General features: G+C 37.5%; 1 protein-coding gene across 4 annotated transcripts in view; it reads right to left on the minus strand.

Annotated features, from left to right (window-relative positions):
• TLK2 (tousled like kinase 2) overlaps nucleotides 1–13,365 on the minus strand; it is a 117,584-nt gene that overhangs the window by 62,237 nt on the left and 41,982 nt on the right. For all 4 annotated transcript variants that reach the window (XM_036267696.1, XM_036267697.1, XM_036267695.1 and 1 more), the window contains exon 7: nucleotides 528–695. In XM_036267696.1, coding sequence (XP_036123589.1) covers nucleotides 528–695 — 168 coding nt within the window. The remainder of the gene's footprint in view (nucleotides 1–527; nucleotides 696–13,365) is intronic.

Below are 13,365 nucleotides of genomic sequence, written 5' to 3' on the forward strand. Positions count from 1 at the left end.
TTTAATTGATTTTAGAGATAGAGAAAGGAAGAGGGAGAGAGAGATGGAAAATCAATGACAGAGAACATCGACTGGCCGCCTCCTGCATGCCCCTCACTGGGAATCTGGCCCACAACCTGGGCATATGTCCTGACTGGGAATTGAACCAGCAACCTCTTAGTGCATGGGTCGACGCTCAACCACTGAGCCACACTGGCCGTACCTTAAATACTGTTTTAAATAAGTAATGGCTGGAGTTTGGAGATTTTATTTTTAATTATACAACTTCTTTGGTTGTAATGGAATTTGATCTGTATTTTCGTTATTTTGTCAACCTAAGATTGCATTTTCCTTCCCACAGTGTGCTCAGACATTAATAAAGCTGTCTTTTTCAGACCTCTGAACCAAGGGAGACAGAGAAGCTCACCACTACCTCTAGAAGTGACACCAAGTTGGAAACGTCATCATCTCTCTACCAAAATCATTATTCCAACCTCATCAAGGCGTTCCAGAACAAGGATCTGCATAAATTCAGGCTCAGTACTCACTGAAACAAAAGTGAAGCAGAGGCCAGCTCCCCTTTGTGCCAGCTGCTCCGTGTCGAGCCGAGGTTTTGCTAGCATCACTGACATCAGGGTTGGCAGAGCAGACTGCTCCTCCGATACCTCCTTTGCAGCGCTGCCATCTAAACCATAGAGGGGCTGTTCTACTCGTCGCTGGAAAACATTAAAAAAAACCCACACACATAAATTACATGAGAAAGAAAATCTGATAATGCCAAAACATGCAACAGATTAAAACAGTTACTGTATATAATAATGATTAAAAAACCCCAAACACCTTCTCTGAAAACAAATATGGAGAGTATAATAACATTATTACTAGGTTATGACCTAGCTACAAACCTGAGTTAACATCTTACTCAAATTCAGCAAAATTACATTTTAATGGTTCTATATTTACTTAACGCTGAATTGGCAGGTTACTTTGTAGAGTTCAATAAATTAACTTCATAATATCCTCAGTCCTACAAAGGAAATGTTATTTCTATCCTGTTGGTAAACAAAGATTAAGACATTTGTTCTCTACCTTATAGGTAGAGCTTACTTCACTCTTAATTCGATTCTCACCACACTATACTTAGATGCCAAACAAAGCTGAAATAAATACAAGTAAAGCAAGTTCCATACTACACTGAAAGAATAACATACCACAATTATGTATGATATATTCTAGATATGTAAGGATGGTTCATTATTAGCAAATCTACTAATGTAATTCATTACATTAATGTTAGGAGGGGGGATAAAATCAAGATTCTTCCCTTTAGATGCCAAAAAAAATGGAGGGGTAACTCTTAAAAAAAACACACAAAAAACTAGAAGTATCCATCTTAAATATTACCAGTATCTTTAATATAACAAAGAGTATTCTTTTTCAGAAATTAATTTAATAAGTATACTTAATGGTGCTATAGTAGAAACACTTTCACTAATGTTAGGAACTAGGTGGGGTTAACACATTAACATCACAATCATTCATTTTTATAAAAGTTTTGGTCAATGTGATATGGAAAAAATATGAGGTATAAACACTGGAAAACAATAAAGATTAGAATGTATCATCCTTGGACATAACTATTCACAAAGGAAACCAAGGAAATCAACTGAAAAACAAAGTAAGAGTTCAGTAAAATCGTCAAATATAAAATTACACAAAAATCAATAAGCTTCCCCACATACCAACAATTGATTATAATCAGAACATGTAATGGAAGAAAAAGCAGATTCAAATTTCAAAAAAATCTGTAAAATAATCAGAAGTACACTTAAGAAGTATGCAGATTACATATAAAGAAAACCCAGAGCTTCACAGACAGATACAAAAGATTTGACTTAAATTTAATGGCAATATATGCTCCTGGATTCAATTTTATAGGTGTCAAACTTCTCTAAAAGTCAATGCTTGGGGCTTTTCCTTTATTTTTGGTTTTATTTTCTTTTTTCACAAGAGACCGTTGTGTGCCCTGGATGGTTTGGCTCAGCAGTTAGAGTGTTGGCCTATGGATCGAAGGGTTTCGGTTTTGATTCCTGATCAAGGGCACATATCTGGGTTGCAGGTTCAATTCCCGACCCTGGTTGGGGTTATGCAGGAGGCAACCAATTGATGTGTCCCTCTCACATCGATGTTTCTCTCTATATATCTCGCTCCCTTCCTTCCACTCTATCTAAAAATATCAATGGAAAAATATCCTTGGACAAAGATGAACAAAATAATAATAATAATAAATAATAATAAGCCCTGGCCGGTTTGGCTCAGCATCGGCCTGGAGACCAGAGAGTCCTGGGCTTGGTTCCCGGTAGGGGCACGTACCAAAATAATAATAAAAAATAATAAAAAACAAATAATAAAAAACAATGGAGTCCTGGCCGGTTTGGCTCAGCGGTCAGAGCATCGGCCTGCGGTCCAGAGAGACCTGGGTTCAGTTCCTGCTAATGGCACGTACCTCGGTTGCAGTTTGTCCCCGGCCCTGGTTGGTCATGCAGGTGGCAGCCACTCAATGTGTCCCTTTCATGTCAATGTTTCTCTCTCTCTCTCTCTATTCCTCTCTCTCCCTCCCACTCTACCTGAACAAAAAATGGAAAAATGTCCTCAGGTGAGGATAAAAAAAACAAAACAACAAACAATGGAAAATAAAATAAAATCAATGGAGTGATGTGGTGGTATAGTGATCATCCGGGTTCGCACTTGCTCTCTTTTAGGGAGTTGATTTTTGTGGAACTTCACAAATGAATTCTGAGGTTCATTTGGAAAAATAATCAAAATTAGCTACATAATTTTTAATAAAAAATATCAGGAAACTTGACTATTAAAACATATATAAAGCGCCCTGGCCAGTTTGGCTCAGCGGTTAGAGCGTCAGCCTGTGGGCCGGAGAGACCCGGGTTCGGTTCCCGCTAAGGGCACGTACCTCGGTTGCAGTTTGTCCCTGGCCCTGGTTGGTCGTGCGGATGGCAGCCACTCGGTGTGTCCTTTTCATGTCGATGTCTCTCTCTCTCTCTCTCTCTCTCTCTCTCTCTCTCTCCTCCCTCCCACTCTACCTGAACAAAAAATAGAAAAATGTCCTCTGGTGAAGATAAAAAAATATATATATAAATATAAAGCAACATTAACTAAATCAGTATACTACTGGTATAGGAGATTGATCAGTGGCATAGAACAGAAAATTCAGAAAGATACCCATATAATATGGATATATAATTAGTGATTAAAGTACATTTCAAATTAGTGGGAACTGATTAAAAAGATGGTAGGATATTTGCATAGATAACAAAAAAGGAAAAGAAACTTGCTTCCTTATATTATGTAAAAATTATAAGAAATATAAACAAATTCTTTTATGACTTTCTAGTGGTGAAGGACTTTTCAAACATGATATTAAAAATATAAACTATATAGTAACATCTAAGAACAATAAAACCAGTAAGTAATAAAGAAAAAACATTAATAAATTCAACTACATCAAATATTTTGACTTCTAAATGGTGAAAGTCAACATAAACAAAGAGACAAAATTACAAACAGGAAAAAATATCTACAATATAAATGATGAGATAACAATTTTAATAAATAATGTGCTCCTACTCATCAGTAAGAAAAAAACAAATACTCCAAAAAATAAATAGGCAAAGGACCTGGACAAGCATTAAAAGAGAAATCCAAAGGCCATTAAAATATATGAAAAAATGTTTAATATCAAAAATGAAGAAATGCAAGTTAAAACAGAGCATTTTTGTCACTGACAAAGATTACAATGATAAAATTCAGTAATAGAAGGATATGTAGAAACGGAGACTCTCAAACTGCTGATAATCAGTTAACAATTATGTAATGACATTTTAAAGTGAGCATATTCTTTGACTTGGAAATTATACTTTGGAAATTTATCAAAAAGGAAATATGCATAAGTACAGGTAGATATATATACACACACACATATAGATACACAAGGACATTCATTACAGTACTACCTACAGAATATAAAATGTTTATAGGATATTGGTTAAATTAATTACAATCGAAATAAGGGAATCTATCAATATGAACATACATGTACACATACATATATGACCACTAAACTCTTTAATAGTGCTTTTGGAGAGGACTTTCTATTTTACCACTTCCGAATTGTTGGATTTACAAAATACACACACACACACACACACACACACACACACACACACACATATCCCTTTATCAGGAAAAACTATTTAACATATTCATTTGTTGGATTTACAATACACACACACACACACACACATATATATCCCTTTATCAGGAAAAACTATTTAACATATTCATTTTAGAAAATAAAATACTAAAATGATCCTGAAAAAGAATCTACAAGTAGAGTCCACCTCATTAAGACCAACACTCCTAGGTAACCAAATGCAATGATTTAATTCAGGCTCCAGAACACTGTGATACCCATTCATAACAATATTCTCACTACTTGGGAGAATGTATCTCTAAAGCTTACAATATTTGAATTAATCATTCTCTTATGTATTTAATAAGTATTTATAAAAAACCGATAGATTTAAAACTATTTCTGGAAATAGAGAGAGCTTTGAAAACAGGACAAAGTATGAAAAAGAGGTTTTAAAAGCATCAAAGATTAATAAATCAGTGCAAAATCTAAATGAAATAAGAAATAAGACAGGTAAGAGATGCACCAAAGTCATGCCCTAAGGGTACCTGCAGATCTTGAATTTCCATTTCCAGGGCACCACAGAACCAAGCAAATAGTCACAGGAAAAAACCCATCCCAGTTCAATAAGGAAACTTTTCCCACTTCAAGCTGGTCTTCCAAAGGGCTGGACATTCTAAGGGAAAATGTAAACCAGAAGAAAAATTTCCCCCACCCTCAGGGAGCTGAAAGGAAGTTGCCTTGGCAATGATGGGGCAGGGCTCCCCTGAGAAATGTTAGCACCATTCAAATCAGTATTGCCTGGGTGGTTGAAACAAACAAACAAACAAACAAAATAAGTAAAACAAACAAAATGCAAGCCATGAACTCGGCAGTTTAAAATAATATGGGATTGGTAGACTTTCTAGGCACTTGGAAGAAGCAAATAAAAATTATCTCTGAAAAAATGCATCTTTATCCTAGCTCTCAAAGAAATTTCACAAATAATTTTTCAAGAACAATAAGCAGAATGCTGTTTTAAACAAAAAGCATAAAAAAATGTAGCACTGACCCTGGTAGGTGTGGCTCAGTTGGTTGGGCACTGTCCTGTGCAATGAAAGGTTGTGGGTTTGATTCTAGGTCAGGGCACATGCCCAAGTTTCGGGCTCAATCCCCGGTAGAGGGCATGTAGGAGGCAGCTGATCAATGTTTCTCTCTCTTTCCTTTCCTCACTCTCTAAAAATCAATTTAAAAAAACCTTTAAAAAAAGAAAAGAAATGAAGCCCAAAGCAACTACTATTTAAAACAGGAGACAGCAGAAATAGATTCATAAAAACATCAAATACCAAAATTATCAGGCACAGATTATAAAATAACTGTTCACTAGATTTTAAAAAAAAAAAAATTCCAGACTTGAAAATATCTGCAGGGAAATACAGGGTGGGGCAAAAATATATTTACAGTTGTTTGTATGTGTCTTGTGTACTCACAACTGTAACCCTATTTTTGCCTCACACTGTATAATAACAAAAATTAAGAATTCAATTGGGTTAACAGCAAATCAGATACAACAAAACAGAGAATTTGGTAACTGAAAGGCAATAAACTATCCAGAATGGAGCATGCAGAGACCAAAAGAAAACAGAAAAAGAAACTAAGGAGCTCAGGAACAAGGTGAGACAGTTTAACATATCATTAACTGAAATTTCATAGGAGAAAAAAAGAGAACAGGGCAGAGATAATATTTGAAGAAACAATGGCTAACAATTATCCAGAAATAGTGCAAGACACCAACCCACAAATACCAGAAGCCTAACACATCACAAGCAAGAGAAATAAAAGGATGCATCATAGTGAAACAGCAGAACACCGCGGATTTCAAAAGCAGCCAGGGAAAAAAGAATAGATACTTTCAAATAAATAAGTAAATGAAAGCTATTTTCTCAATAGTAACAATGGGAGCCAGAAGATAACAATATACTCAATTGTTTAAAACCTAGAGAGTTAACCCCCAGAAGATACAGAAAGAATACTAAAGGAATAATTCGGACAAAAGGAAAACGACCCTAGGTGGAAGGTGGAAGATGTCAAAAGGAACAAAGTACAAAGAAAAAGGTAAGTATACAGATAAATATAAGTGAACAGTGACAATATAAAATAATAATGTTTTTATGAGGCTTTTTAGCCTCATAAATTTTGCCTTTTTAAGGCAAAATAAAAACGTACACCACCACCACCAAGTCAGTAGCAGGTAAATTAAGTTATTGTTCTAAGGTCCTTGTTTATTTGGGAGGAGGGTCAAGTTAGTTACTAGTAACATCAAACTTTGTCATATTAAAGACACATGTGGTAATTTCTAAGAGAAACATCTAGCTGCTAGTAGAGGAAAAAAATCTGAAATGATTTTTAAAAAATCAATCGAGCCCTGGCCAGTTTGGCTGAGTGGTTAGAGAGGCTCTCAGACCGAAGGGGCTCAGGTTCAATGGTCAAGGGCACAGTACTGCTGGAGGCAACCAATCAATGTGTCTCTCTCACATTGATGTTTTTCTCTCTCTTTCTCTCTTCTCGCGCCCCCCCCTCCCTTCAACTCTATATTAAAAAAAAAAAAAAATCAATGGAAAAAATATCCTCTGGTGAAGATTAACAACAATAAAATCAAACCAAATGGAAGAAAGAAAGAAAAAGGCAGATGAACATTTAAAAATTATAAAACAGGTGGGATAAATAGAAAACATTAAAATATGGTTTATTTAGATATTTAGCCTGGCTGGTGTGACTCAGTAGATTGAATATCACCCCATGGACTGAGAGGTCCTGGTTCAATTACCAGTCAGGGCACACGCCCCAGTTGCAGGCTCAATCCCCAATAAGGGGTGTGCAGGAGGCAGCTGATCAATGTTTCTCTCTCACATCAATGTTTCTATCTCTCTCTCCAAAAAACAATTTAATAAAAACATATTTTATTTTATTTTTTTAAATCCTCACCAAGCCCTGGCCGGTTTGGCTCAGCGGTTGGAGCGTCTGCCTGCGGTCCAGAGAGACCCGGGTTCGGTTCCCGCTAAGGGCATGTACCTCGGTTGCAGTTTGTCCCCGGCCCTGGTTGGTCATGCGGGTGGCAGCCACTCGATGTGTCCCTTTCACATCGATGTTTCCCTCTCTCTCTCCCTCCCACTCTGTCTGTGCAAAAAATGGAAAAATGTCCTCGAGTGAGGATAAAAATAAATAAATAAATAAATAAATAAATAAATAAATAAATAAATCTTCACCGAGAATATTTTTCTATTTATCTTTAGATAGAGTGGGAGGAAGGGAGAGGGGGAGAGAGAGACACACACACATCGACTGCCTGCCTCCCGCACAACCTCAAACAGGGCCGAGGATGAACCGCAACCAAGGTACATGCCCTTGACCGGAATCGAACCCGAGACTCACTAAGGTGCTTGGGCCAACACTCTAATCACTGAGCCAAACTGGCCAGGGCAGTAAAAACGTATTTTAAAACATGGTATATTTAAATCCAATATAATGATAATTATATTAAATGTAAATAGGATAAATGATGAAGTTAAAAAGATTTTCAATTGAATGAAGGAAAACATTCAACTGTTCAAATATTTGTGAAATATTCTGAAAACATAATAATGAAAAGTCAACAGTATAAAATGGAAGTATTTATATCATACAATGGTTTGATTATATTAAATATCACAAACTATATTTAGAGCAAAAAGCATCACAAGAGGTGAAAAAAGTCACTTAATAATACACAAAGCAAAATTATAAACAGGAAGAAACAGACAACTCCCCAAATCATGAAAGACACGACAGGATAATTGATAGGGAAAAAAAGCCAAAAATCAGAATACAGAAGATTTAAACACTGATTAAACATGATTTGAGGGTTCCAGTCAAGATGATGGAGAGCCCTGGCCGGTTTGGCTCAGCGGTTAGAGCGTCGGCCTGTGGTCCTGAGAGACCCGGGTTCGGTTCCTGCTAAGGGCATGTACCTCGGTTGCAGTTTGTCCCCGGCCCTGGTCGGTTGTGCGGGTGGCAGCCACTCGATGTGTTTCTTTCACATCGATGTTTCTCTCTCTCTCTCTGTTCCTCTCTCTCCCTCCCACTCTACCTGAACAAAAAATGGAAAAATGTCCTCGGGTGAGGATAAAAAAAAAAAAAAGATGATGGAGAGAAAAATAAATAAAAGCACATAGTACTTTGACATCCTCCCCACTAAACAGAAACAAAAGACACCATGATTAACAAAGCTGACTTAATGACAAAGTTAAGCTATTTTGTTTAGGGATGCATACGTGGATGATCAAACCATAAGGAATAGCAAATGATAACCACAAAAATTTTGTTTCTAGTATAAAGATAGGGAGTTGTGATCAGAGAAGAGCACATACAAGTTTCTAGGAAGCTGTAAATATTTTACTTCTTGAACTAAGTAATGATTACATAGCGTTAACTTTATAATGATTTGCTATAAACTTTTTTTGTGAAGGGCCAAATATTTTAGGCTTTTCAAGCCACATATCCTCTCTGCCATATATTCTTCTTTGTCTCTACAATCCTTTAAAAATCTAAAACTCATTTTTAGCTTGCCAGCTGCAGGCTGTAGTGTACGAACTCGTGCATTAAAATGCTCATGTTTTATGTACTTTTGTATTTTCTTAAATACAAAAGAATCACTTTTTTTTTCAATCCTCACCTGAGGATGTTTTTATTGATTGGGGGGGTGGGGAGAAACATCGATGTGAGAAATATGTATCGGTTGCCTCCCACACATGCCCCAACCAGGGATTAAACACACAACCTGGGTATGTGCCCTGACCAGAATCAAACCCATGACCCCTTGGTGCATTGACGACGCTCCAACTGAGTCACACCGGCCAGGGCACTGAAGTAATTCTTTATCCATCTATTCTTCCCTTTCAAGATCTTGAGCACCCACTGTGTACCAAATACTGTTTTAGGGTGTTAGAGACTGAAAATTGAGTAAGATATTATCTTGTCAAGATATTCCATGTCAAGTGAGGGAAATAGTTAAAATAATTATACCTTTATGTAAAATAGTTAGTACTGTGATAAATGAACACAGCAGTAAACAAAACAAAGCAACGCCCCTGCTCTCATGGGATGAACATCCTAGTGGGAGAAGATGGGCAATAGATTAATTGCATAGTTAAAAATTAAAACACATAACTCATAAATTAAAATGTATTAAAAGTATACCACACACCAATTACTATAAATGACCTACAACAACATACAATTGGATTACTCTCACACACAAAAATGCTGAAAAAAAGATGCCAGACACAAGAGTATACACTGCATGATTCCTTTTATAGAAAGTACCAAAATGGAAAAAAACTCATCTATGCTGTTATAAGTCAGGAGAGCAGGTATTCTAGATAGCAGGGAAAAGGATAATAACTGAAAGGGAGCATAAGGGGGATTTCTGGGGGGCTGGTAATATTACATTTCTTGTGCTGGTCTAGTTTGTGAAAGTTTATTAAGCTGTAGACTTACATGTGTACTATTCTATGCATATAAATAGGAATCAATGAAAAATTAAAGTATATATATCAAAATTTACATATATGTCAGGTGGTGTAACTAAGAATGAAAATAAAACAGGAATAGGGACACAATGACAAAGTGTGAGAGTGCTTATTTTGAAGTTGGCCAGGAAGACCTCTCTGATTAGGTCATTTTTGAGCAATAACCTGATGAAGAGATTGCTAACCATGCTGCTCTGGGAAGAGTGAATAGCAAGTACAAAGGCCCTGAAGCGAAGAATGCTTTGCAGTATTAAGGAACTTCAAGGAGGCCAGTATGGCTGTAGTGGCTTGACAGAAAGAACGGTTGAAGATGTCAGAGTCAGATGGGTAGGGGAACACAGACCAAGTAGGAGCTTCGAGGCCATGTAGTCTAAAGCAATTAAGACTAGCCATTACACAGTTTTGAGCAGAGAAGTATGAGTACGAGAATCTGTCTTAACTTTAAAAAAAAAAATGTTTCTCATTGACTTTTTAGAGAGAGATAAAAACATCAATGAGAGAGAAACATAAATTGGCTGCCTCCTGCATGCCCCCTACTGGGGATCGAGCCTGTAACCTGGACATGTGCCCTGGGAATCAAACTGGGACCTCTCAGTCCACAGGACGATACTCAATCCACTGAACCACACCAGCCAGGTAGATATGTCTTAACTTTTTAACAGAAATCACTCTGGCTACTATATTGAAAATAGGTGAGACGTGGGCAGAAATAAGGGAACCACTTTGGAGGCTAATGCAGAGAACCAGAAGAATAGAAAAGTAGTCACATTCTAATAAAGAATAAAAAAGATGCCCTGGCTAATTTGGCTCAGCAGTTAGAATGTCGACCTACAGACCAAAGAGTCGAGGGTTTGATTCCTGGTCAAAGGCACATATCCGTGTTGCAGGTTCGATCCCTGGCCCTGGGGTAGTGTGGGAGGCACCCAATCAATGTGTCTCTCACATTGCTGGTTCTCTCTCTCTCCCTCCCTCCCTCCCTCCCTCCCTTCCACTCTTTCTAAAAAAGAAAATATTGCCCTGGCCAGTTTGGCTCAGCAGTTGAGCATTAGCCTGCAGACCAGAGAGTCCTAGGGGCACGTACCACAAAAAGGAGAGAGAGAGAGAAAAGAAAAGAAAGAATAAATATCCTCAGGTGAGGATTAACAACAAAAACATTTTTTCTTAATAAATAAAATAAAGAATAAAAAATATTTCCCAATGGATTAGATATGGGGCATGAGGTTATGACCCGAAAAATTAGACAAAGTAAACTGTCATTTACCAGGACAGGACAGACAGCAGGAAAAGTGGTGTGGCTTGTTGTTGTTGTTCTGGTAGTTAAGGGGAAGCAAGAGTTTTCTTTTGGACATTTTTAAGCTGTCTATTAGATATATAAATAGAAATGTCAAGTAGAGAGTTGAATACATAATTATCAAGGAGACCAGTGCCCAGTGAAGGCCGGCAAGTTCATTCATCCCAAAAGGCAGGTATGTGTACAGCTGCAAATAGCTCGGTAGATTTGGTGTAGGAGCATGTGAGAGTTCTCTTCTGATTGCTTCTATTTTCTCTAAAATAAAAAGCAAAGCCATCAATTGAGATAGTGGAGAGGAAAGAGTACTGCTGGAAGCTTGCAGGAAATTACAAAAATATGATTATATCCATATAAATATTCATCTAGAAAAGGGAACTAACCAGAGAACTACAATAGGATTGATCGGCAGCTAGAGATACACATGAGGTTAATAGTCATACACTTAAAGTGAGATTGGTCAGCATGTGTGTTTTCCTCTAACCATGCTGGGCTGCTTAGAGGCAAGCAAGGAAAAGTGGAGAATTAGATTTAACCAGGGTTGGGTTTTTCTCGCAAGTATGATGTAAAGAGAGTGGGGAAAGGGAATTAACGAGCATACACAAATCAGTGATTATAAAAATGAAGCACAGAATCTAAACTGAGAAAAGAAAGAGCTTCTCAGAACAATGGAAAAGAAAAGTTAAGGTTTGGTTCCTATTTCAACATCTAATATCTAATATATACTTAGATTTGCCCAATGATAATGAGGCCCAGCACCATTCATACAGCTAGCAGAAAGGTCTACAGAACATATTTCCTTGGGTGTCAGGTAAGACTTGGCCTGAACTGACAAATGATAGATAATGGGTGGTCACACTATTTTTTTTTTTTTAATCCTCACGCAAGGACATTTTGCACTTATCTTCAGATAGAGCAGGAAGGAGGGACAGTAGAAGAGAGAGAGAGAGAGAAACATCTCCATGTGAAAGCGACCATCCACCCATACGACCCCAAAGAGGCAGGGACAAACTGCAACCAAGGTATGTGCCCTTAGCAGGAATCGAACTTGGGCCTCTCTGGTCCGCAGGCCAACAATCCAACCGCTGAGTTAAACTGGCCAGGGCGGTGGTCACACTATTAAAAACCAAATGAAGCCCTGGTTGGTATGGCTCATTTGGTTGAAGTGTTGACCGGTAACACCAAAAGGCCAAGGGTTTGATTCCTGGTCAGGGCACACACTCAGGTTTCAGGTTTGACTGCTGGGCAGGGTGCATACAAGGGGCAACTAATCGATGTTTCTCTCTCACATGGATGTTTCTCTCTCACATCAATGTTTCTCTCCCTCGCCCTTCCTCTCTCTCTAAAAAAGTCAATGAGCCCTGGCCGGTTTGGCTCAGTAGTTAGAGCGTCGGCCTGCAGTCCAGAGAGATTCGGGTTTGGTTCCTGCTAAGGGCATGTACATCGGTTGCAGTTTGTCCCTGGCCCTGGTTGGGTCATGCAGGTGGCAACCACTTGATGTGTCCCTTTCATGTTGATGTTTCTCTCTCTCTCCCTCCCACTCTAGCTGAACAAAAAGCAAAAAAAAAGTCCTTGGGTGAGGATTAAAAAAAAAAACAAAAAACTCAATGAAAACATATCCTCTGCTGAGGATTAAAAAAAAGTTAAAAAAACAAAAAACAGCCCTGGCCGGTTTTGCTCAGTGGTTAGCGTGTTGGCCTGCGGTCCAGAGAGACCTGGGTTTGGTTTCCACTAAGGGCATGTACCTCAGTTGCAGTTTGTCCCCAGCCCTGGTTGGGTCATGCGAGAGGCAGCCACTCGATGTGTCCCTTTCATGTTGATGTTTCTCTCTCTCTCTCCCTCCCACTCTAGCTGAACAAAAAATGAAAAAATGTCCTCGAGTGAGAATAAAAACAAAACAAAAACAAAAAAAACAAATGAAAAATATACATATTTCAGAAAGAAAAGAGTAATAAACAACAAAATTCTACAAAATACTTTTGTCCCAAATATATAATTCTGTAATCTCAATTATTATTATTAAAATTTTGAATGGTTGAAAACTTAAGAAAAATAAAGACAGAGGCCTCCTAAACAGTTATCTAACAAACTTCAACCTAACCAAACAGATCTACACATTAAACTTTTCAAACATTTGAAAATATGGTAAGGATGACAAAAAATTTTTCTCAAGTTGAATACATTTTCATAAGTGCTTTAACAATTACAATCATTCTAATGAATGCATGTTTTATGAAATATAGAGGGGGAAGAAGTGCATTTTAAAATACTTTAATAGGCGGTCAATGGGTGGAACATTTGTAATACTTTCAACAATAAAGATAATTTTTTTAAAAAACCTG

This window comes from Molossus molossus, unplaced genomic scaffold (genome assembly GCF_014108415.1).
Source record: "Molossus molossus isolate mMolMol1 unplaced genomic scaffold, mMolMol1.p scaffold_m16_p_19, whole genome shotgun sequence".
In the NCBI taxonomy this organism is placed as follows: domain Eukaryota; kingdom Metazoa; phylum Chordata; class Mammalia; order Chiroptera; family Molossidae; genus Molossus; species Molossus molossus.